We start from the raw sequence: 25,536 nt of genomic DNA, 5'->3' as shown, positions 1-25,536 counted from the left end.
TCCTGCCTAAATATGTATTTATTTCCAAAGGTATCACTCAGTAGCTCTGGTGCCAGGCTTGAACACCCCACCAGGGATTAATTTTCCTTTTGAAGGTAAGAACAAGAGAAAGTTTTATTCCTGTGATCATACAAGTAAGTTAATTTTAGGGCTTTTCCTTAAAGAGGTTACACAAACACATTTATTCTCACCTGTACCTGCATGATATTAAAATTGAGAGGGGCACTTGGATAGAGTAAACATAGTACAACCACTTCTTGGCATGACAGTCCCTTTCCAGTGAAAGCCAATAATCAGGCAGAAGCAGAATCTGCATGTTCCTTTTTGCTTTCAGGGTTCAACAAGTAAATGGATCTTCAGAAGATGATTTCATCAAGTCTATTTATTAATGCATTTCAAGTTTCAAAAAACCTTACATATCTTTGCACAATACTTTATTTTTTGCATTTTTAGTAAAAATTTCCAAAGTGAACAAAAAAAGATACTGTATAAAACACAGTGGACATGAAATCGACAGTAGTATTCCGTTTCATTGTCTTGAACTTTCTTTCGGTTTTACCACATCTTGACTTGCAGTGGAGAGTTCAGTGCACATTTCTGTTTTCAGAAAACATTTAACTTAGACTCAAAATAAAATAGGGCAGCGTTTGTCTGCCAAAATCCTACCACATAACATTACAGGCAAAAAATTTACATGTTCCAAAGCCTACCACACTCAAGAAGTTACTAAGAACTCTTGCTGAGTAAAAGTCACCATTTTAGAAATGCAAACCCACTTCCAATCTTTGCACAGTCTTAAAACAAATGTATTTAAAATGACTTAAAAGCAACTACATACACTTCTAACTAGTTAAGATCATTTAGAATTATTTATATAGTCTATTGGACTTGGGGTTTCATGTACAAAATTTGTCTCTAAACCATGTACAAAAAGCTGTATTTTGAAAAAGTTACCACATACTGTACAAGTTTACAAGGAAGAGATCCCATTATATTCTGTAACATTTTTGGCCTTGCTGGCTTGCGTCACATTATGAGAATGATTGTGTAAACCTTATACTCTTAAAAAACAAAACAAAACCCAAAAAAAACAAACAAAGGAAGCCTGTCCAACCCTTAGTAAATTTTCTCCTAAGCAAAGCCAGGAAAATTATAGCCATTTGCGTCTCTAATTAGCTCGGTGCTTTTGGAAAACAAGCAATAAATACATCACAAGCTTCAACATTTTGTAATGCCCCCTGTCATCTCCTGCATAGCAGTAAGCACCTTAAGACATCTTTTGTTACCTCTTCAAAAATGCCGATTATTTACATTCGTAATAAAAACTCTGGAATGGGACATTGTGCTGTTGAACTTCACTACTGGTATAAAATGTGGGAAATTGGTAGTCCTAACTACAATTTTTAACTCTGCCACAATAGCTGGGCAAATTGCTCTAGTGGTTATCAATCAACAGTATCATGCTGAAAAGTTATCCAAATATCTGATAAATTAAAAAAGAAAAAAAAAAAAAAAAAATCAAAATCAAAAGAACTACAGCTTTTCTTTCTTTCCACATCCCTCAGAACACAAACTTAATTACCACACTGTAAGAATATCTGAACAGCCCAGATAAACTGGTTGCAGTTCTCAAAACAAGTTGAGTAACAGGCAGAATTTTCTAATAAAGCATGGAAATGTTTCATCTAACTATTCATTATTTAACTGAATAATCAGACAAATTAAAAAGACTTACGCTGAGCTACGAGAAATTAGACACTTACATGAAAGATTTCTGAAACATTCTGGCATTTGCAAAGTTTGCAGAATACCTGTTGTATCTCTACAAGACCATTCGACCTTGTACGCTGTGTCTTAGCAGCTGTTGGATAAAGATGAAATGAGTGCTTGAAACAACTTTGATAATGATTAAAAAAAAAGGTTGATTTGATTCAAAACTGCTGTGTAAAGCATCACAGGATCCTTGACCATTACACACCATCATCCTCTGTTATCCTGAGTATGTCAATTAAACAGTAATTTCTTCATTAATAGCGGAAAAGTTTTATAATACAAAGAAACATCCATATTGCAATTCTCTTGTTTACAATTGCACACAAGTACGGGTGTACGTTAGAAATACATGTCTGCATATAACAATGTATATACATTGACAGGTAATGTCTCCAATGCTGAGGTGGTCTAGCTTCCTAGCCTTGTCTGGCAGTTGAAAAATAGATATTTTTCTCAATTGTTGATTAAAAGTTTTACTACAGCCATATTTGCCTGCAAGTGAAGAAAATGCAGCAATGAAGAGCACAGAAGGGGGAAAGAACCATGATACGTTAGGACTTTGTGCCACTAAATTAAAAATATGCAAGAAAAACAATTTTCTTCTTTTTGAGCTGGAAGATTCGCTCATTAAGAATTAACCACTTCCACTTGTTTTGAGGGCATATCATGCTTTTTTTTTTCCTCTTCAATTTTTGAGAGTTAGACTGGGGACAATGACTTATTAGGTTTTCTTTGGAGTGAGTTTTCCCATTGTAGGCACTAGGAAGAACCAAGGCAAAAAGCTGCAGTCAACGTCTCATATGTCCCATCTGGTAACTCTCTCGGGGCCTTTGCCGCTGTGGTGGCTGAGTGGTTTGTGGTGGTCTCCTCCTTTTTAAAGTGCCTGTTCAAACAAAGGTACTCATTACTACAATTCACTGAAAAGAAAAAAAAAGAATTTATTTCCAGAAAAGTTGCCTTGGCCACGCAAATTAAACAGGACTATTTTTCTGAAAGGCTTCAGATTTAGACCTGCAAAGTTTTAAATAGATAATTAACTGCATGGAGTACTTACAGAATACATTTCAGTATCTCAACAGCAGTTTCTTAAACAAGCCAATTCTTACAAAATGTAGCATGGAATAGGATATAAAAGGAACTCTGAGTCAGAAAAAAAGTCTTCAAGGCTTTCTTTTGATATGCATATTGTGTGATAGGAAAATAAGGCAAGAATTAGATTTTTTCTGAATTGTTTCACTGGCAGCAATTCCATTTGTAGTTTTACTATAGGCTGGGACACCCAAAATTTCCCTTTAGAGCAAAATAGTTGAGGATAAAACATTTCTCAATCAATTTAACTACCTGGTGTACTCACCTGGAAGTGGTTTATGAGGAGGCAACTTTGGATTACTGCTTGGAGTATGAACACTGCATATCCTAATGAAACCAGCCATTAACATGATCAATGCAATTCCCATGAGCAACACTGCCCACCAGTAAGCCTAAAACAGAAAAACATCCTTGTGTGGGTGCTGGCACACATGCACAATAGACAGAGAACATTGAATATGGCTTTCCTCTGTGTTTTAAAAGTCACCAAAAAGCTTCCCTAAAACATCACCGAGAATAGATGACCGTAACATTTTGAAGTAGTAATGTCCTCCAAATTCTTACACAGGGAAGCCCAAATACTTCAGATTCATTCTAGTACCAGAAGAGTATTTCACAGAAGATACACCATGACAGGGCTATACCTAAGCCTAAAACAATCAACACCTTACACAAAATTGACTATGCAGCTCTGCCATGGAGTTTCCTTCCTTCCTGTCTGTTATTAGGAAGTGTAATTTAGCACAACAAGAATAATGAATGCTAGAGATCAAAACATTTAGGTCCTTAAAAGAAATCAGAGCATTCAAATATGAAATTAAAATGGGAAGAAATAGTAAATCAAAACCGTGAACATTAACGCTAGAATGGACAGGGGACTGAACAGAGATATTAACACAAAATATTTACTTGTTTGTTATTTGTTTACATTCCCTTCAATCTGTCAGACCTATTTGCTGCACTGTGGGTGCTTACCAAAAACAGGACTAAAACAAGGGCTAATTATACTCTGAAGAATGCTGAAGCCCTGTATATATACAGCAACACTTATCAACTGTGAATCTACATAATCACAGAATTTAGGGGTTGGAATGAACCTCACAGATCATCTAGTCCCAACTCTCCTTGTAGGCCCCTTCAGATAGTAAAATGTTGCTCTGAGGTCTCCACACAATCTTCTCTTCTCCAGGTTGAACAGCCCCAACTCCCTCAGCCTGATCTTGACTAACAAGAACATTTTATATTAGACTTGCAATATAAAAGAAATATACTTATGCACTTACCACAATCCATTCTGCAATATTTTCATATAGCTCTGGATTAAAAATTGCTTTCTTTAATCTAGCTAGAGGCCCATCAGCATCAACTAGCCGACACCTCATAAACACATCACAGTAGCCTTTGAAATCGTTACAGGGAGATCCAGGTTGCAGAGTAATAGTTTTCATATGGAAGTGTTTCTCCCACTGGCTGGAGCCTGTGCTTGCACAAGTAGATGGGTCCACTGAAAAGTGAATACAAATGAATCAAACTGTTATTGCACTCAAAACATCTGTACAGGAACGCCCACCCTGGTGTGCAATCGTTCAGAATGCCTCTGACAAAAATCAAGTTTCTAATCATTTACTGAAAAAAAAAATATCAAAAATACATTGTTAATTTCCTACAAAATGCAATGTCTACCTGAAACTAAGTATGAACAAAATCACAGCATTCTCTCAAGTTAAGAAAAACTCCAAAGCAAACACCAGGAGAAGATTCCTCAGAAACCTACTGCTCTAGTTACGCTTACAGTTCAGACAAATCTTACTTTTCTTCATGCAGCAGACATGGCACAGCTCCCTGTCGTCCTTGCTATCAGAACTGGCACATGTACATTCCTCCAAGTCATGCTTCTCACAGATAGAGCCTGCACATTGCTGTTTGAGACAAAAGCACAGGAACACAAAAATCAATGCCACTTTTAAGCACATTGGCATTAGAAAAGCTATTAATTTTTAATATCCAAAAGCATAACAGTAGGTCTAAAGATGCTTATCAATGAAAGCAATTGTTTCACTTTCTTCCGACGCTTATAAACAAAAACTTATTACAAGTATTCAGTGTCTATATTTTGGCATATTTGATAATTTTTTTAGCAGATTATTTAACTACCCTGTTTTAATTTTTAACACAGTATCTTCTTTTATGGCCTCAGAGGACCATGCAAAACACACTACTATTCACACTCAAACAGGACTACTCAAAACTGTGATGGGGGGAAAAAAAAAAAAAAAGAAAAAAAAAATCAACAGCATGTCTTCACAAATATTTTCCTTCAGAAAATAGTAAAAATTAATGGCTGAAAATAGTCTGTATTCAATTTCCCTGTGGGAATATCTTCCAAACTCAAATAAGTTCAGTGTATTTATAATCTTGTTTCAAAATCACTAACTCTATGAAGACAATTCCTCTGTCTTTAAGATGACTATAAATTAGCTAGAAAATACTACAAGCAGTTATTTGATTAAAAACTTGGCACTGTGGAAAATACAGCAACAGAAGGGCTTTAAGGGGATGATTTTTGCTTGTTTCTGATTCCATGTAAATATAGAACAATTTATAAAGAGACTTCTCATCAATATTTCATTGCAACTGCCATGACCTCTTTAACCCAGGAAACTAATGGCAGTCCACAATAATTCCATATCTTTGCACATCAGAGCCACACGGATGCGTTTGGTGGAACTGTGTGTTTTCAATAAACCAAATTCATCTTGTATTAACAGCATATCTAATTTTCTAAGAAACAAAATTACTTGATCAAGACTGAAGAAAAACGAAAAGGTGGAACGAGAAAATATAATAGGAACTTTCTAAAGTAGTAGAGCTAGCTTGGTATTTGTCACCTGCTTCTTAGTATCTAGTGTACTTTTACCAGTTATTTTGACTGAAACCAATAAATCAAACGCTCATGCTGAAAAAGAGACTGAGCTTGCACTCTTTTCCAGTAAGGACTGAAACCAGATCAATTCACAATAGAGTGCCCTGCAATAAACGACATTAGCAGTTACATGTGACTGTAAAAAACATACCCCATTTAGGCAAACTTGTGTGTTCCTGTTGCACACTGTGAAGTTTTCTTTGGCTTCAGAGGGTGGACAGAGAGCAGTGAAACCATTACACATTCCTTCCTTTGCACAGTCAGAATCATTCCGACACTTATCCGTAACCTTTTTGAAAGAACACTGTGCAGTACAACATGGGCCTTGGCTAGGGCTACAAACAAACAGAAAACAGGGATGTCAAGAAAAAGGATAAGTAATCCCAGAACTATTCACCCTGAAACCTAGTCAAACACTCAACAGATTTCTGATTTGTGCTAAACAAAATGTGAATTGAAAATAATTTTTTCCATAGCATAGTTGTGCTTATGAACTTCTCACTCACTGTGTAATGCATTGGAAATAAAATCAATACTTCCAGAAAAATGCAGGTAAACAGATTCAGATTCTGAAATACCAGTTATAGTTACCAATAAATGTCCACATTAGTCTACTTAACACACATGCACAGTACCTGCATTGTTTGCCTGGTCTTAACTTGCATTTTTTATCTTCTGGTTGGTTTGCATCATAACAGCACTCATCTTTACACTGGTCACTGTATCCACAATCACACTGTTCTCCTTGTTCCACCAGTCCATTACCACAGATGGGCTGACCAGACTCTGAAAAATGCCACTATATTTATGTACAAAGCAGTACAAAGAATATGCAAATAGACTTACAAATGTTAACAAACATCCACCTAATTCATCATGACTGTAAAGCTTGGCCAAGATGGACTTTAGACTAGGGTTCAAGTTAACTTGCATTTTCATTTGCCACCCAGCTTAGTCATAGAATCCTAGAATTTAAGGGTTGGAATGGACCTTACAGATCATCTAGTCCCAACCCTCCCTGCCCTGGGCAGGGACACAGTCATTCCTGTAAGTCACAGAATTTTAAGCCTCTGAGTAAAAGGGTTTGGCTTCTAACAGGGGAGTGGATAAGAACAAGCTTTCTGCTAAGCCTCCAGTGGAGCAGCATCCTTTCCTGCAGTCCACCTTTAACAGTCAGGGGACCTGAAGGCAAAGGCTGATGGTACTGGGGTGAACTGCTATTACTCCAAAATCCAAACCTACCCACTGCACAATCTCACAAAATCTGTGAGAGCTCACACATCAGACTCCAGACAGAAAAATTCCCAAAAAATCCTTATTTAACATCTGAATAGAATTTCCTGTAGTGTGTTTTCCTTACCTCTAGTCCTTTCACTGGCCATGACTAAAACCAGTCTGACCCTGTTCTGTTTACTCCCTCCCACCAAGCTTTTATAAAGGCAGAGAAGAGCCTCCCACGGCCTTCTCTGATCCAGACTGCACAGGCTCTTGCAGCCTCTTCTCATATGTCAGATGCTCCAATGCCTTAATAATCTGTGTGACCCTTTGCTGGACTCACTCCACTATGTCCATGCCTCTTCTGTACTGGGCAGTCCAGAACCTGACAGTACTTGAGATCTTAAACTCAATTATTTACTTTCAGCAAATAAAAAAAATTAATTACTGAATAAGATAAACAAGTCAACAATATATAAAACAAGATTTTAATTAAGCATAATAGTAACAGATTAGCCACTCTGCTTTCAGGATGATTAAATACATACCAACAAAACAGTTATTTCTCTTTTTCTCAAGAACTTGGCTGATATTTCGAATGCTACAGATGGAGAACTTGTTGTTGTTAAGTTTGTCCCCAGACGTAGCTCTTGCATACATGATGTAATTGCCATTTTCTTTCTGTCCCAAGTTCTTGGACTCTCCTGGAGTGCACTCCATTCCAGAATCATGCTGCAAAACAAGTATTTCACAACATCTCTATCATGACAGGTGCAAAAGTATACTGGATTTGGTATTGTTAACACAGTGAGAATAAAAAGAATAAAACTCTTGTCTTATACCCTAAGGTTTCTAGCAATACAAAAAGTTTATGTAAAACCAAGGTTTGTTTTTGAGTTCTGTTTGTTTTGGTGGTGATGGGGAGTTTCCCCAAGACAACAGTAGCAAGTATCTAATTTCTTAAGTTTTAGTTTATCTGCATTCTTGGCAATGCACATCCCCAAGTGCATGTCCTAGAATGAACACTGACTTGAAAAAGTTGCTGTCTCAAGAGTGGCTTTAGGATCACAGACAGGTAATGGGTATTCTGTGGAATAAAAGCAGGAGTGAATAGAAACTGCAGCCCATTCTTCTTGTTTGTTTTGAGGGAGGTACAAAACCAACTTCAAACCAGAGCAGTAGTCTGTCCTATCAGCCAGGAACTACATCCCTGCAGTATCCAGTGTGAGGAGTGATATGCAGTACAGGTTGGGACACTAACAACCAGTAGACTGGTGACACATTAAGTTGCTAAGTGCAAGAGGAACTGCAACACTCTTCTCATGCACCCAACTTTCCAGAAACACAATCTGTGTCTCCAAAAGAAGTAGGCAGATATTAAAACTTTCAACATAGTTGTGAGAACTATATAACTTATTACCATTTGGCAGAACCAAATACATACTTTCATGTATTTCCTAGGATCAAATGCAACTTAGAGTAAAATTAGAAGACTCCAGGCTGATCCAAAATATGTTTGACTCAGTGGGATTGGTTTTTCAGCTTCATGTGCCCATATTTTCAGTTCTACTTGGAAGGCTTGTTCCTACTAAGTATTAGGGATTTTCCCAAGGCACACTAAGAAAGCTTTCCTGTTTGAATAACTATTCTGGAAAAAAATCATAATTCTTGTCACATCTTGATTTAATTTTACTTCCAAGAGTAGAAAGCCTTAAATTTAAAACTTACTTTTTAAAAAAGTTACCAGAAACCTCTGTTCTCATTTTCAGCTAAACTAAAAGCCTGATGCTTCCAGCTTGGCCCAAACAAATCGCAGCCCTAAATGACTGTGAAACAATTCTGCTTGAAAATATTCTTCTTGGTATCTTAATCCTCTCCACAGTTTTCTTAGCTAAACTTGTAAGTATAAATAATTGAATGTAAAAAGAAGCCAGATCTATCCTCACTTGTTGAAAGAAGTGTCACCTTAATCAGTTTTGCATTGATTCTTCCTCCTCTCCAGAACAAACTAAATGTGTGTGACCCTAGTCTTCAACACAAAATAGGGAAATTTTTAGGGAATAATGATTAAGTCCCTTTGTAAGGGATTGAACTAAAACTAATAGAAATTCCAAAATCCACTGTTGCACCAGTGTTGTCAAATACTGCCAAATCTGTGTTTGCATGGAATATGCACATGGAGTCAAGATTCTACTTTCCTTGTCTGTGAGAAGTATAAACTCCATTTGTAAATCGTGCCCTTGGAAATGGTTGAAAGTGAGTTAACAGTAATACTCACAGGTGAACCAAAGTTATGCCCAACCTCATGAGCAAAAGTAATGTGAGAAACCTTGGGAGGAACATGAGAGCCATAGTTCTGGACAGTGATGATTCCAGTGTTCAGAGACTTCTTCTTACCATCAGAATACAATTTGCTTTTTTCACATATTCCACCAGAGCTCCCTGCATTCAGCAAAAGTGCAACAATTAGTTATTTAAGGAAAGAAGTTTTGTGTTACTTTTCTAGTGACATCCAGAGCAAGAAACAGTTTGTCTTCTCAGTGCAGGTTTACAGACTAAGAGTTCTTCTGTATAATTAATATTAACACAACCTTGAAAGTAGATTAGATTTATTCACACTAATGCTCTCAACAGTGATTGGATACATTCACACAAGAAGTTACCTGGTTTAGAAGAGGTATTAAGAGCTATTTTGGGCTTTCACTTCACAGACAAGCCCCGATTTCATCATACCTGTAGTACAAGACTAGCAGGGTGCAATGCAAAATTTCATTTTAGTGACATATCCCATTTAATCTATGTCAGTACCTGTGTTAAGGATGAAAATCTCTCAAAGCAACTTATTGTTTCTCAATTAAATTTAGTTTTGAAAGCAGTCTTTATGGAATGTCCATTCCAATTCATCCTGTGCTTGCTCGGTCCATACACTAGACTAGTCATCAGTCCCAGCTTCCTATTTTTGTAGGCCACCTGTGCATTATTTTTCCTATCATTCTTCTACAGTCACTAAGGTTAGTTCACACAGGTCCCTCTAACATACTAGAGTCATGGGTTCACTGATCTCCCACCCTCTGAATACCCCAGTAATACTTTTTTTAGCTTCTAATCTAGCAAAAAAGGTCTGAGAGACTGTCATACCACTCAGTTCTCCACACAGCTCCAGTACTGTACAACCAACATGTGATTTAGAGGAAAGCACAGCAGTAGACAAAGCAAGGTTATCATATATAGCTACATCTCACGAGCAGTTTCATGTTTCTTCCACAATTAAATTCTGTTAAAGCCCTTGATAATATTCTCATGAAAGTATCCGCTCTCTTGCAAAGTCTCACAGAACCTGTTCTCTTTAGCCTAGTTCCTTATTATATAAAAATCACTCCGGGGAAGAAACAAGGGAATATTGTTCCTTCTCAATTTCTCATTTTGATTTCTGTGAAAGTTTCTACAACTTGGAATTTGTGCTGAGCAGTAATTAAGAATTTGTATTTACACAAATTTAAAGACTAACAACTTTCAACTATGTAATTTTATAAAACTAATATCGTCTATAAAGCTATTACGTCCCTGACAAACACCTCGAGACGCTGCAGACAGGATGACCATTATTTGATTTTTTTTTACATCAAGGGACATACTTCAGACCCAAATACACAACTGGACACAAACTAATGAGAAGCAGTTCAATAAGAGTCACAGAAGAATTATTCTGTTATGTCCCCAAACAAGACCTCACTGATTGAAAAGAAGAAAAGCTTTCAACACTACCTAGGAAATCTAAGGGCTCTGCAGCACAGTTCTACTACAAAATTCAAACTGCATAATTGTAAGCTCTGAGACCACAACCATAAAGCAGAAATGCTTATTTCATCTGTCACTTTACTGGCCACTCATACCTAACATAAATATAAAGCCATCCAAGTACTATCACCTTCATATAACCAAAGAAATATATTTTCCTTTATTGTTCACATCTTGCTCATCAGAATGAAAGATGACTTGAAGAGACACACGATAATGCTGTTTATATTTTAAAAAAACTTATAGAATCAAACCATACCTAACCAAAATGGTGAAAAGTTGATTATGAGATTTTTGTGTATTTGCTATCAATTTAAAAGACAGTTTCTAGTTCCTTCTCATATCTACCAACAACACTTTATGTCATAGCACTCAAGGCTTACATATAATTACCTGAAGGAGCTCCAACCCAAGCCAGACCAAGGACTCCATCATCAAAATCACGGTCTGTAAACACATAGGCCAAGCAGTAATCATCGTGATTCTGTTCTGAGTTCAGCTCCAGAAACTTTTCCACACCAATGTTGGGAAATCGAAAGGGATTGGACGAATCCTTCTCATCTACAGTCGTGTTAATCTAAAAGTAAATTGAAACAAACTAAGACATGATTCATTTTCACTTGACTCGCAAATGCCAGCTAAGAGCCTTTCTTTGTCAATAACTTGTTATGTTACCTACTTAAAGATGCTGCTTAAGATTTACAGGCCCTTACAAGTTACCACCCCAATATTTGGCAAAGTTCTACCATAAATGAAGAATTGCATTTGTGTATTAAATCCCCAGCTCCTTACTTCCTTCTTTTTCTTTCCATCAGTACCCAAAAGTTTACACTTATCATCTTAAACGATCACTTTTAGAAGGAATTCTCAACCTGGATAGCCATTATCTATTTCAGTACTGTAGTTCTTGGTGAGCAGCAGCACAGTCTATTCACCACAAAGTCAACATTGCTGAAACACACTAAGCTGATTCCTATGAAAAACTTGTCTACAGCTTAATAACAGAAGTAGCTGACAATAAACACTAAAACCAAACCAAGTAAATGGCTTAGGGCACTATTTACTACAGAGACACTTGTGTTACAGAACTGTGATAGAACAATAAATGGGTACAAGTGAACAGGCACAGGACATTTGAAAAATACAGCCTCCCAGCAGGATCAGTGAAACTGAAAGTATTTCCAACATAACTTACTCTTATCCGTTTCACCATGAAGCTGATGTTACGGATTCCCGAGAAATCTGTTGACTGGTAGATTGTGTCGATCGCTTTGACGTGACTGGATATCTGTCAAACACAAACACAGCTCCAGCTCAAACACCTCCGCACTGCACCACAGCTTGTCTTAAATAGCAGCAACCTCAAGGCTTGCACTTCGACAGCCTAAGGTATTGTGCTGTAGGAACTCTAACAGGTCTTTTGAATCAAATGCTCATGGCAAATAATGGAAATAAATAACTACATAACTTAGTACCTGCATCACCACCAGGCCAGATAACACCTAAGCATGTTGACATTTTCCCCTTTTTTTTTAACACAGAACTCTATCAACTATTCAGATAACTCTGTGATACTCCTTCATTCATTGCTATTGTAAGACAGCACTGTACTTGAAATTATACTCTAAGAGCTGCATTTCTTTTGGGGAGAAAAACTTACTTGTTACAGCATTATTCTTGCACTTTTGGTAGAACACAAATGTGAAAAAACTAATAATTTACCTTTTCTAACAGCACATAGAAATGCTAACTCATTAAAAATCTGATTTTGAAGGCAACCCTCAGACCTTTGAAAAACGTGAAATTGAATTGTGTCTGTAAAATGTGATGAATAAATGGAAAAAGTCAGATTTGCAAGCAGCAGTGAAACTTCAGACTTCAAGAGAAATATGTTAACATGCTAGCTATACTTCTAGCAAATTATCAGCAAAAACACCAAATCAAATCAACCCTTTTTCCAGTTAACAGCATACTGACAAATGAAAAGCATCTGCCTGTGCCTGCCACTGCTTTGTTAACTGTTCATTACATCAGATACTACAGGAACACATCTCAGCATCATTAGCCCACAGTGTTTTCAGCTAAGATTTCAGAGGAAAGGCAATGCAAGTGTTAACACAGAGGCTTGGCAGGCTGTCAAACAGAACTCTTCAGGAAGTATTATTTTCCAAGGAAGAATTGAGAACAGTCAGGCTGCAAGTCCTGCTCAGAGGCACTAAACACACCACAGCTGCCATTAATAACTGAAGGAAGCACAAGTGCCCAAGGCTTTTGTCACAGACAGAATCTTTCTAGTGAAATTAAAAAAGCTGTTTCAATAATGTCAGGATCACTTTAACAAATGAAACAAGACACACCAAAGTAAATAAGCAAAAATACACACAACTAAGTTAGGTGAAACTTATCAAAGCTACACTCAGCAGCAGCAGCAGCTCATTTAAAACCAAGGGACTGGAAATACCTGTGCGATTACAGCTTCCCTGGTTCCATAGTGCTTGTAGAACAAATGATCAGTCTGGATATACAGCTGACACGTGTTCTTTTCTGCCTGAGTGGCACGTTTTTTCCTTAAGACCTGTGGACCATCACTCTTAGGCTCTTCAAGAGGCTTCTACATACACACAGGAAAGAAATCTATTAATTTTGTAGACTGACATGCTGCACTAGATTACCTAAAAGTAGCAATGGATTTTTCTAAACATACTCCACCAATACAAACAGCTTTTCATTCTCTCTCTTTAACTTATAAAGTTTCATCAATCTTGAATTAAGTATGTTATACCCAGTTTTCCAGTATTTTAAATGAAATCTTAGCAAAACCCCTCTGTGGCATTTCCTTTCACTTCATATTACAAAAGGCAGTCAATGTTAAACAGATCTTTCTCATTCACATGGTCTTTGAAATTTTTTTTATAATCTAAAATAAACAGTTTGTAGATTAGGAAAAGAACTGCACAGTGGGACTTAAATGCACCCTCCCTGACACCAGTTATTTCAAATTGAAATGACCTTAGTCAGCTATGAAAGGAAATAGAAATGCTTAAGCACTTCAGCATGGAACAAATGGGACATGAAGTTCAGGAATGCTCGTTAGTTCTGGTTGGTATCTGGTAACACATGGGCCCTCCAGTACTCACTGGCTGATGGCCCACTCTCCCTCCACCAAGTTCTAAGTAAATTTTTGGGAAAGCAAGTTATTGTTATCAATGCTGAATTGTGCAATAACGTCAATAATTTCTGGAGTCACAACATAAATAAACCAAGTTGCTGATGCTATTTAGCAAGCCATATTGTGTGTTTTGTTGGCATACACTTAGCTGACACTACAAAATGATGCCAAAACTTGGAACAGCTCAGAACAGAGCTAACTGTAAGAGAAACTCACTTTTTTATTGTTGGAGAAAAGTAATTTTATGATATGAGGTGCAAACCTGAAGGCAAAGCCACTGCAGGACTCTAAACAAGAACACAAGTTCCTTCCCCAGGACACACGTCAGAGCAGGCAGCCTGTAGATGCTGGAACCCCTTCAATCATTCAGTGTTCCAGTAAGACCCTCCCACTCATATTTTTCCATTGAAAGCACTCAGACATCTCACGTGTGTTATATTAACCTATCTTGAAAATCTAGAAGTTAGTACTCTTTAGAACCATTACTTGAAGATCAAAGGATCTTGAAATATTCCTCCACAACTGCAATATACTCCTCATCTCAAGCTTGATTTCCACATCCAAAACTCTTAAAAATTTGAGATCACATAGGGTTCATTAAAACTACAAGCATCTATGCTGTAGAAGCAATGAGAAAAAGACTTCAGAAAAATAATGAGAAACCTCCAGCAATAATTTAAGTATCTCAAAACGTGGAGCGATGATGAGTGATCGAAAGTAAAGGAGACAACATACAAGAAATAGGAAGTTATCACACTAAGTATTAATCAACATAATCCATTAGCCTGTGTTGTACCTCTGTTGTTGGCTCTTCTATACCAGTCATCTGGTACTTCTGCATTCTTTCAAATACTGAATGATCTGCACAACCTCCTTGTGGTCCATATTTATGTGGATATTCTAAAAAGAGGAAGGTCATGTTGAGTTTTCAAATTCCAAGTACAAGTCTGTATCGTTGCAACTTATTCAGTTTGTGTCCAACATGGTACATGGTTTGAGGGAAGCATTCTAAGACTCAAGCTTTATGCAGCTATCCTTGTTTCATTAAACACTTCTGCTAAGATACCTTCTTAGTTTTACAAACAGAGCAAAACTGACAATTGCTTCTTAAGCCTATTTTCTTACAGGCAGCAGAAGGAAATATGATTATGAGCAGTGTCTAACATGAGAGCAGTAATTTACACATCTGTACCCATGAGCCTGAACTAATAGCAGCCTTCAAAAAATGACATCACAACAGAATATTAGAGATCAAGTATACTAAACACTGCTTGGATATGAGAAAGAATTTTTATTCTACTTGGTAAACAAACAAACCTTGCTAACATTCTTAGAGGATTTTATTATTTGATTCATCTTCCACAGAAGTTTTGATTTTTTTTTTTATCCTTTTGAGTATCACTAGATTGAAGTTAAAAACAGAGTATTATAGATATTATTATTATAGATATGGTCCTTCCCTCCTCTATCTCCACCACCTTTTTTCCTCCCACTATAGTATTTCCAAAATTCTACTGTATTTAATCAAAGGAAAATTCTCATTACCTACTACCTGATTTCACACCACTGACTACTTAGCTCTGCAACAAAAGCACATTACCCAGGGGCAGGAGCAACAGACAGTCCTGCAGTGGACAATGCTGCTGCTCCACCAGCACCTACAGGAAACCACTGCACGTTTAATGACAAATGACACAACAGTACCAGAAATAAATGCTCTCAGTGCACTACACAAAATAATCTGTCCTTTCTATCTTGTCTCCCAAAAAGGTTAGGAAATCCCTTCATACAGTTGTAATACTGACTGCCTGCAATTCAAACAAGTATTTCTCACTTCAAAAGTAATCTAGTAAGAAACACTTTAAAGCCCTGACAAGTTAAAATTATAAAAAATTGAACATGAAACAGTCTGCAACAGCAATTGCCAAGGTTTTGCATGTGCTGGAAAAGATAAATCCCCCATGGACACATTTGAAACCACCCTGCTAGACACAGGGGGCAGGTAATACAGGATAGTTCACCTTGGAATCATGTCTAACTAACAGGGAAGGTTGCACACAAAGTTCTCCTTTGCTAAATGCTGCATTACCACCAGCCTGTGAAGGCATGGTTCCCTCTTCATCTTTTCAGATTCCCTATTTTCATCATCCCCTGCAGCAGTTCCCTTTTTAAATTTCTGAAGCTAAGCAAGAACTACATGGTGTCAGATGACTTGGACAGTTTTGACCCACATGACAGAAGTCTGATCCATTCTCTTCTGATGCTTTTAAAGGCTCTGAGATCTGCCAGCTTTCTGTGCAGCCTTCTGCCAGCTCTTTGGGATCAAGAGCTTCTCAGTCTATCCCTACTACAATCCTGTGAAGTGAGAAGGAGAAAACACACGTCTTCACCACAAAATGACTGCTTACACTGAATGCAGAGCTAAGCAAAAACTTTAAGACTATTTTCCAACAGAGATACAGGAGAAGAGTTTAATAACAGGCTCAATTATCTAACTAGACAAAATCCTTAGGCAAAACAAATCCTTTGTTTCTTTTCCAGCATTGTCCACTTTCAACTGTTGCACATCCTGACAGAACGTTAAAAAATAGTAAAGATTAATAATAATAAATCTAAAACTCATCCCTAAAATCTTGTCATTTCATATATTCTGACAATGAAGTCTTACCATTAGTAATCATCTGCCATATAGTTAGAATATAAACAACTTCAGATGCTCAAAATATCAATTTCTTCCCTTTAAGGAAAGGTATTACCTTTCATAAAGACATTCCTGAATACATGACTTTTTTCTTCTACTTGTCAGTAAACAGTATGATCTGTTAAGCATTTAGGTTAACTACTTAATGATTACTGGATTTAGGCATCTGGGGCAAGGATATGACATCAATCTTCCATTAAACATGATAAAAACTTGATTCTTCCACAGCCACAGAGATACTCCTAATATTAGCAAAAGCAATAGTGCCTGGGCAAAATTTAAATGTCAGCTGAGGCAAAAAAAATCCACAGATTTCATTTAAAGGAGTCTGTGACACTGTACTCCCATGACAACTGTTAAGTAGACCTTCATTGCTAAATTGACAACCACAATGTGACAAAAAAAGAAATGAAGTTCTCACTACTAACACACAGTTTGCATTAGTCAGTACATCAGCAGAGAAGGCTTTGCAAAATTACAAACACTTCACTTTCTGTTCTCAGTTGTTCAGTTCTTCCACCACCAAGACAATTCAATGACCATGCTGATTTTCCTGAAGGTGTGAATAGGATTTCCCTCTATATTCATCTGAGGAAATACCAATTTTGTTTTTTACAGTATGAACTCAGGGCTACACTTGAAGCAAATATGATTTAAATCAAGTACATATAGTTCCAATGAAATCTTCATCCTTGAAGTATTTCCAAAATATTTTAACAAAACAGCAATTTGCGTCTTTCTAGCCCCAGTTTGATCAGGAGTGGTTTAGAAACTAAAATCATTCAACTTGTGTTTCAAGTCATGAATAGTAGGCTGCCTTCCACTGGTCACCAGATCCACTGTAACAGACAAAAGCTGCCTTATAAAGTTGACAATATAATCCCCATTTACAAAACAACTTTTGTTTAACTACTGAATAAGAACTCATTGAGATGCTAATCATATGTTGCATTGTGATTTCTGAAAAGCACTAAAAAGCATATTGTTTCAAAAGGCTGAAACATGGGTGACCAAAAAACAGCCAAATTGAAGTGAAGATGACTTTTTACCTCAGTCTCTCCTGAGTTAGAAATGTGAACATTTTTGTTGCCTTCATCCTCTGTAGGACACTAGTGGTTTGAGTCTATTTCACAAGAGTTAAGCTTTAGATTAGAACAGTAACAACAAATTTCCATGCTTGCTTTGATTTTTAAAGCTACTGTAAAGCTTAGCTTTTTTGAGTTGTTGGGGGTTTTTTTGGAGCTGCAGTTCAATGCAAAAATAACTCTCATGAAAGGCAAAATAAAATTAGCTTCACAAGTATTATTCAGAAAGTGACAGAAGTAGTTGTATACTTCAGATATTTCAGACCAGAGAAATCCTGGAGGTATCTAGGATGGCAATGAAAAAAAGTGGAACTATACAATCAGAATACATCAGACTGCACTGACAGCCACCAAGAGTGGTGGTGTGTTTTTAAATAGTGCTGCTTAGACTTTGCTCCAGGATGGGCTATTTTCAACCATGCTGAGCAAGCAGCAGTGTTCACTCACTTGGTGAGCTGGAAGCCACACTGTACTGCTGCTTTAATGTGGCTCACTGGAATAGCTTTAGACAATCCCCTCTGATAATCTGATTTTGTTTCTAACTGATGGTTTTGATGCACTAGATTCAGTAGGAAAAACAGTGTAAGCCAACATACCATCACCTGAATAATTAAAAACATCCCAACATATCCTGCTCCCATTCACTTTAATAAGACATTAGTAAGAACCAATTGCATCATTAGCTTTTTCCAGTTCTCAAGCAACCCATTTATTCCTCTAAGAGAGATCACTTCTACAAAACAGTGATAGTAACTTTCATAAAACCAAATTATCTCCTTCTTTAAGGTACAGTTCTATTTCTGTCAGTAGTTGATAACAGCAAAGAGAGTATTTTTAGTCACTCACTATTTACAGCATAAGGAACTAGGACATGAGACAATCTTCTTGCTTGTCTCACCCTTTGAAAACTGGGCACATCACTGCCTTCTGTCTCTTCCTTTCCTCCTCCCCTTCTTTTCCACAACAGGGTTAATAAAACCCTTCATAAAGCAGACAGGGACTTATTGACACCAAGTCCTATGTAAGTGGCAGTCCAGTATTCCCACCATCAAGCAGTGAACTGAAATGTTCAGTGAGTCATATAAGACATAACAAAAAATTCTGAAGTACATGCAAATTATTCACAAAAATGTTATGAAAGATGTATCTTATGGTTTTACATCATGCTTTTCTAATTTTTTATTACTTTTCCCCACTGCTCTCCTGCTACAGCAGCAAATCCTGTAATACTCCAACTTCAGTGAGCAAGGCAAACTGTCTCCTGAGTTCTGAGCTGACTTCCACCAGCAATGCTCTGTAGAGCTGAAAACCAACTGTGTGCAGCAGCTTCTCTCTGAGAATCCAAAGGAAGGGATGCTATCCTACAAAGTTACTTTATTCTCAAGTATGGGTCTTGTAAGCACCAGGAAAATATACATTTAGTCAGTCAGAAAACGAGTATGGCTCACAATGTACATAACATTCGATAAATGTATTTGTTCACAAGCTCTTTAAAATTATGGAAATTCTATTTGATTTTGGGTTAGTAATCATATTTACAGAATGAGATAGCAGGAAGGACAAACACATCTGCTAGCTCACAGCAATTTCAACATACTCAAAGCCAGGAGACATACTGCCACTGAATGTAAGATGCAAAAAAACCCACCCAAATGTGCTGAGTTTTTAGCAGAGAAAGATCCTTTCCCTTTGCTGCATCCATACAAGAGAGGTAATCAAGGACAGCAATATGCAATAACTCTGCTTTTCACTGGCTTACAGCACAGAGAAAATTATAATACATATAGCCAAATCACAATCAGGGATTTTCCTCATCCAGCTTCCTATTCTTTGACAATTCTTTTCACAATGCAGTCTCATTATAATGTACTTTGAAAATGATGCATACATATATCATCATGACTGGTTCAAGTAATTTCTAAAGATCTAACCCAAGTCTTCTCATCCAATTCCAAATGAGATTTCAAACTCAAATCTTCTAGGGTTCGCACAATGGCCTGATGGGATGTGTTTTTAAATGAAGTTATGATTTAAATTGCTTTTTAAGCAAGACTGAAGTCCTACATTAAATTAGCTTGAAAGAGTTTGTTAGCTCCAATAACCAAAAGGTAATCTTCAACTGATTCTTTGCCAACATCTACTTGGAAAGATTCAAACTTGAAACCACAACTTTAATGCAGTATTTTTAAGGTTCAGCATAAAGTTAAGCATCAAATAAAACTGATTTGTATTACACCTGAAGGCTGATCACACATAAATAGGCAGGTAGAGTGGAGAACTCTGATGCATCAGTTCTGAAGATGTAAAAGTAGTTCATGGTACTTTTTCATCCTTCTGGGCACTCACAACTAAAGCTACATTTCTGGGACTATACTTGTCAAATTGAAGTACTATTCTTTGTACACTTCCATCAGCTGCTGTGGAAAATGGGACATACTGGCTGCCACCACCTCTTCTAAAGAACTCCCTGAAGAGTGTGACCAACACACACAGGGGAAGCTTTCATTTCACACAAAGTGAACTTTTATTATCTTTTGTTTTCCAGATCACAGAGAACAATCAATATAGATCACTTTAAGAATGCATTTTTCAAAAGAAACACGTACCCATTGGGTAGAAAATATACTGCTTACACACTTAAGCCTGACTGCTAAGGACTTCTAAAAATGGCAGAATAAAGACAACTCACTTTGGTTTGTCATGAATCTTTCTCTCACCATAACTGCATATGAATCACTCAGGACAGCACGATTCGCAGTCTCATATGCAAACCAAAGTCTCATTTGATGCCTACGAATAGCTTACAGTTTCTGACATTTGATAAAAGAAAATATTTCATCTGTAGCACAAAATGGAAGTACTCACTGATATCATCTTCATGATAAATGACAGAGTGGAACGGTAGAGTTCTGTCCTTTATGTATCTCTCTGCTGGCTCAATATAAAAAGTCCCAGCATGAGTTTGGATGAATCCTTCAAATTTTCCATCAATAACAGACCCATGAGTAAAACTTCCCTGCTCACCTGTTAAATGACAAAGTGCATTAGTTTTTTTCATACTAAATGGTTTCAGTCCTGTGCAAACTTCAAGCATCACACTACCCAAGGTGTTAAGCAGACTGCTGATGTGTGATACCTGTGTAACTGTCCTGATTGTGCACCAGTTTCCAATTGCTAAAAACCTGTATCAATTCAGGCTTTTAGTAGTTTTAATAGTAATATCCTGGATAACAGCAAAAAGACATTCTCACAAAAAGTTTGTGTCTGATTGTTTAAGAGCAAGACTATTCAATAATATGACATAGTTATAGCAAAATCATAGTCACTAAGTTCAACAGCTTCCTGATCAGGTGCATAAATGACACGTTTAAAGCATATAATGAGGAATGCAACTCTGTATTTAAAGCTCTTACATATACAGCATGTAATCTACAGCCAAATCCTGTCCTTATACATTTGTTGGTACAATTATATATGGAGAAGAAATTCATAAAATCAGAACATACACTGAACTTTGAAAGCTTTCAAAGAAATATTTCCCTATATTCAAGACATTAATTTTGCTCTTCAAGCATAAGCCTCTTAAAACTGTAACTAGGTTTAAATATGGCATAGACTATATTTATATTTGAAACAGTCACAGCCTGAAAAAATACAACTGTCAAAATTTAATCATTGACAGCTACAACATGCAGCATTCCAACAAGCCCTTTCCATAAAAAGGATGGAAGATTACTCCACTAAAAGAATGTTCACATACTCCTCCATTGAGGAGAATCACACTAACAAATTAAAAGAACTGTTCTCATTCTCATCATTAACCCGCACTAAATCCTAATTGAAAATTATCAAGAACGGTATACAGCTCATACACAGTACTGAAATTTAGTAAAAGTATCCTGAAGATGTCATACAGCTCTTTAGAGGACATCAAAAAGTACAAGTATGCTTTGCAGAACATTGATTTTAAGACATTGGTAAGTGCTTGCAGATTTGCTTCAAACTATATTCTATTAGAACGTACATTAATATAATGAACTCCTAAGCCACAGAACTTTGGAAGTTTCCGAGTACTTGGAAAGAAGTCTCTTCATCTGAATGGAAATCAAGAACCAGCAGCAAAACAATTTATTTACTCAGCTCTAACTTTGTTGGATTTGTTATATGTTCTTTATTTCAAGTACAAAGTTAGGCTGAATTAGAAGGAGAATAAAGAGGATTAAAAGAAAATGCAGAATAAGCCCAGGGAGCAGGTTCATGGGGATCCTTTAATCTGATCTGTTAGCAATAAGGGAAGAAGTATAAGCTTTTCTGAAATAATTTCACAAAATAAGAAAAAAGGCAACAAAAGGTCCCACACACCTTAAACGTTCTCTGACTTACTCAAGACAACTGGCAAATTGGTCTGCCTAGAGGTACTACTTCTCAGTTTTAAATGATCACTTCAAAACTGTAGGACATCACTAAAAAATATCTTCAGGAAACCCAAATAGACAATGTAAAGAAGGGCTGCTTATAATTCCTTAATTCTTCTTCCTTTTTAATCAATTTTATCTTTTGTATTTACTGAAATCAGGTGTATTACCCCTAATGGTGGTAGCCCTATATTCCTTCTATTCCTTTAAACTAAGAATGGTACCTGGTTTTTTCCCTTTATGCATACAGCTTTTCTTAAATGCATGAGGCTTCTATGAAGAATATGTACATAAACAGAGGTGAATTAAAAGTTTTATGGATATGAACATTATTAGATAAAACACTCATTTGTTAAGTGACTCACACGAGAATAAAATCAGGAGGATTTTAAATGCATCAGATGCATTATTAAAGTTTAACAACAAAGATAATCTACTCCTACAGAAATTCATTTTTTGCTTGTACTATTAAACAACTCCTGTTTAAAATTACTGCACCTTTACCCATTTTAAAGTGTTGTACTTACCATAAATGTGTCCAGTGTAAATATGGGAGGTATCATAATCAATTACTTGGTTCGATATTTCTACTTTAAAGTCATCACTAAAAAGAGATGTATCTCTCTTCATTCGAAGGTTGAATTGTCTACAATGAATAAAACAAGATGGTAAATTGGCTTTGAGTTTCAATTACAAGAGCACTAAGCAAAGTACTTCTAACCAACGTTTTTGTGCAAACAATTTACAGACTCTAAGAAATTTATCTGTAGAAAATGTTTACAGTGCACAAGAATTAGACCATAGCCTAGAAGGATTTCCTTAAGCAAGATTATTTAGAGGCTTTTGATACAAGCTAAACTTACAAGATTTGAGCCAGAAAACAGAGTTAGACTTAAAGGCATACATCTAAAATGCTGACTTGAAGGATATGCTTGTTCCCATTCCTCCAGAAGACACACATGTAGCTTAAGGAAAAATGCAACTATTTTACTTCACAGCACTGTGAAGCAGAAAAGAACAACTATCACTTTTTTTTTAACTTTCATTGCCAACATTTAAGTAATGTAAATGAAATATAGGTGAGTTAATTAGTGTTTCAACTGAAACTCAAAAACTAACGTGGGCAACATCATCTAATGAAAAATACTCAAACTGATAGAATTACATGCACAACTACGTAAACAACTCTACTCACTAAATGATCTTGCTCAAATTACAATGCTACAGTCTTTGATGCAAATCCTACTGCTGATCTTTATATGAAACATGCTATGTTTTGTTTGCTCGAAAACAGAAGTTTAGTTCAGTGAAGTCAAGCAACATAAGCAAAGTGTTTTAAAATGCCTGACACTGTATGAATTCATACCTGTGACAACCAATAGATTGCTTCAGAATTTCATCTGGTATTCTCTGACATTTTTATAAACATATTGTGCAAATACAGAACAGTGAAGGTGTTGAAACTTCAGCCATTCCAATTTTAGACTTGATTTTCTTCCTATATTTTTCTCCTTGTGCACAGTCACAAAATTGCAAGAGCATTATAGTTATGCCACCAATTTGTTACACAAAAAGTAACTCTGATGTTGACTACATCTGTGTCACGAGTCTTCAACTAAGAAACGTGACCAGTATACCAATTGTAGAGCAAACCTTCCACAGTGAAATCTGGTATCCATTTGTGCTAGCAGCAAAATAACCCAAACAACTAAGCACTGCAGTGCAGAGTTGATTAAATCTAATTACTTTTTAGTAATTAGCTGAAGCAAACACAAAATATATCTTCAATCTTCACCTGCACCTCAAATATGACACCACAGTTATAAGTATTTTGAAACAACTGTACATTAAGATGCAAACTCTAAGATCAAAAAAACCCCATGCCTACCCTCAGAGCCTGGGAAGGGCTGCAGTGACTCATGTTGACTATTCTGTAACACAGACAGCATTTTGCAATCAAACTGTATTTATTATAGTTGCCACAGTGTTAATAAAGCTTCAAAGCATGTCCTCTCCTCTGGCAATGTGTTAGAGGTACCTACTACAACGTTATGAACTTCTGAGCTGGGGCTGGTAGATGGGGAAGGTTAAACTTCAGCAGTTCCCTATGACTCAGGCATCGTGCCAAGCCAGCCAGTGCTGCTATCACAGTTTCAGTAGAGATGTATTTTATGAGGGAAGACCCTCCTGTTACAAAGGAAGAAACAGTTCGCTACAGCTACACTTCAGTATGGTAGACACTGAGAGGCAAGAAACAAGAATTCTTCTTTAAGTTATGTTTTTCACTACCTCTGCCACAAGAGTCTTTTGGTAACACAGAGGTTCATGAAGCCAAGGAGATAACTTGAACAAGCAACCTAGGGAAATATTGCAGGACAGAAGGCTACAGGATTACACAACCCATTTCTCAAGGATGGGGTGGTGGGTGGCATGAAGACCTGAAGTCATTTTATGTGGCTCTTCCTGGGCAGAAGTTAGCAATTAACAGGCAGAAAGAAATGAAGACCAGCACTGATAAGAACCTGCAGAACTTCATTTAAGTACTTCAAAAAGCTGTACTCACTTTAGACATAATACATTGCTCAAGGTGTTATACAGATTTGAACCCCATTTTAGTTTGAGTTTTCTCTGAGTTCTCCAGTTACTTGAGGATGGATCAGACTAAGTCCATCTGAACTGAAGTTAGATGACAAAAAATCCTGTTTAGAGTATCTCTCCTCCCTTCTCTATTATTTGATAGAAGACTCCTTACCAGAAGAAGTTTGTAATTCTGTCTCTGTGATGAACTGGAATATCTACTAATCTAGTAAGCAAGAGCACCTATTATGGCTAAAACTACTTTTTCCTCATGAAAGAAAGTAGGTTTTCTGAAAAAAAACTCGGTGTATATATACACACACACACACATATATATATAGTCCTTCTCTTTCAGGTGAGATTTTCTGCTTGTATTCATGGAAGTTGCAAATAAAATGGAGGAGCAGTTTTCTCTAACTCTCAACCTTGTCGACAACTTCTTATTGCTTTTAATTTTCACCCTCTTCTTACTTTCTCCATTGGCACATAACAAATGCTACAAATTCTAACCCATGTTGCTAATTATCACTTTATTAATAAAATTATCTCTATTTGCAGGATTAGAAAACTATTTCAAATACGAAAGGACACAACTGTGCTTAACACTAACAATTCTCTGGCTATGTGATTTCTTAACTTAGTTAAACTATTAGATAACCTGATCATCTCACAACTATTTTTAAACAGGTCTTTTCTTAGTAATTCAAACATGCTTGATGGGAACAGGATTATCTGTCTGGACTGTTCACCTTCTTACTAATGAAAAATTGACAAATATTCCTTTAGCTCTT

The 25,536-nt window shown here is 36.6% G+C and overlaps 1 protein-coding gene across 1 annotated transcript in view; it reads right to left on the bottom strand.

Moving 5' to 3' along the window:
- Positions 1-367: 367 nt before the first annotated feature.
- Positions 368-25,536, bottom strand: part of ADAM10 (ADAM metallopeptidase domain 10) — a gene marked incomplete at its 5' end in the record, with an annotated part of 33,572 nt that continues 8,403 nt past the window's right edge. Inside the window, 14 exons of the mRNA XM_009084269.1 lie at positions 368-2,656; positions 3,128-3,254; positions 4,146-4,366; positions 4,673-4,781; positions 5,937-6,120; positions 6,421-6,571; positions 7,549-7,732; positions 9,279-9,442; positions 11,192-11,375; positions 11,994-12,086; positions 13,260-13,409; positions 14,764-14,867; positions 20,619-20,777; positions 22,696-22,814. Of these exons, the coding sequence (XP_009082517.1) occupies positions 2,562-2,656; positions 3,128-3,254; positions 4,146-4,366; positions 4,673-4,781; positions 5,937-6,120; positions 6,421-6,571; positions 7,549-7,732; positions 9,279-9,442; positions 11,192-11,375; positions 11,994-12,086; positions 13,260-13,409; positions 14,764-14,867; positions 20,619-20,777; positions 22,696-22,814 (2,044 nt within the window). The remainder of the gene's footprint in view (positions 2,657-3,127; positions 3,255-4,145; positions 4,367-4,672; positions 4,782-5,936; positions 6,121-6,420; positions 6,572-7,548; positions 7,733-9,278; positions 9,443-11,191; positions 11,376-11,993; positions 12,087-13,259; positions 13,410-14,763; positions 14,868-20,618; positions 20,778-22,695; positions 22,815-25,536) is intronic.

The sequence above is a fragment of the Acanthisitta chloris genome, unplaced genomic scaffold (assembly GCF_000695815.1).
Source record: "Acanthisitta chloris isolate BGI_N310 unplaced genomic scaffold, ASM69581v1 scaffold3571, whole genome shotgun sequence".
Classification (NCBI taxonomy): domain Eukaryota; kingdom Metazoa; phylum Chordata; class Aves; order Passeriformes; family Acanthisittidae; genus Acanthisitta; species Acanthisitta chloris.
Note: the sequence above shows the minus strand (reverse complement) of the source record. Positions and strands in the feature narration are given on the sequence as shown.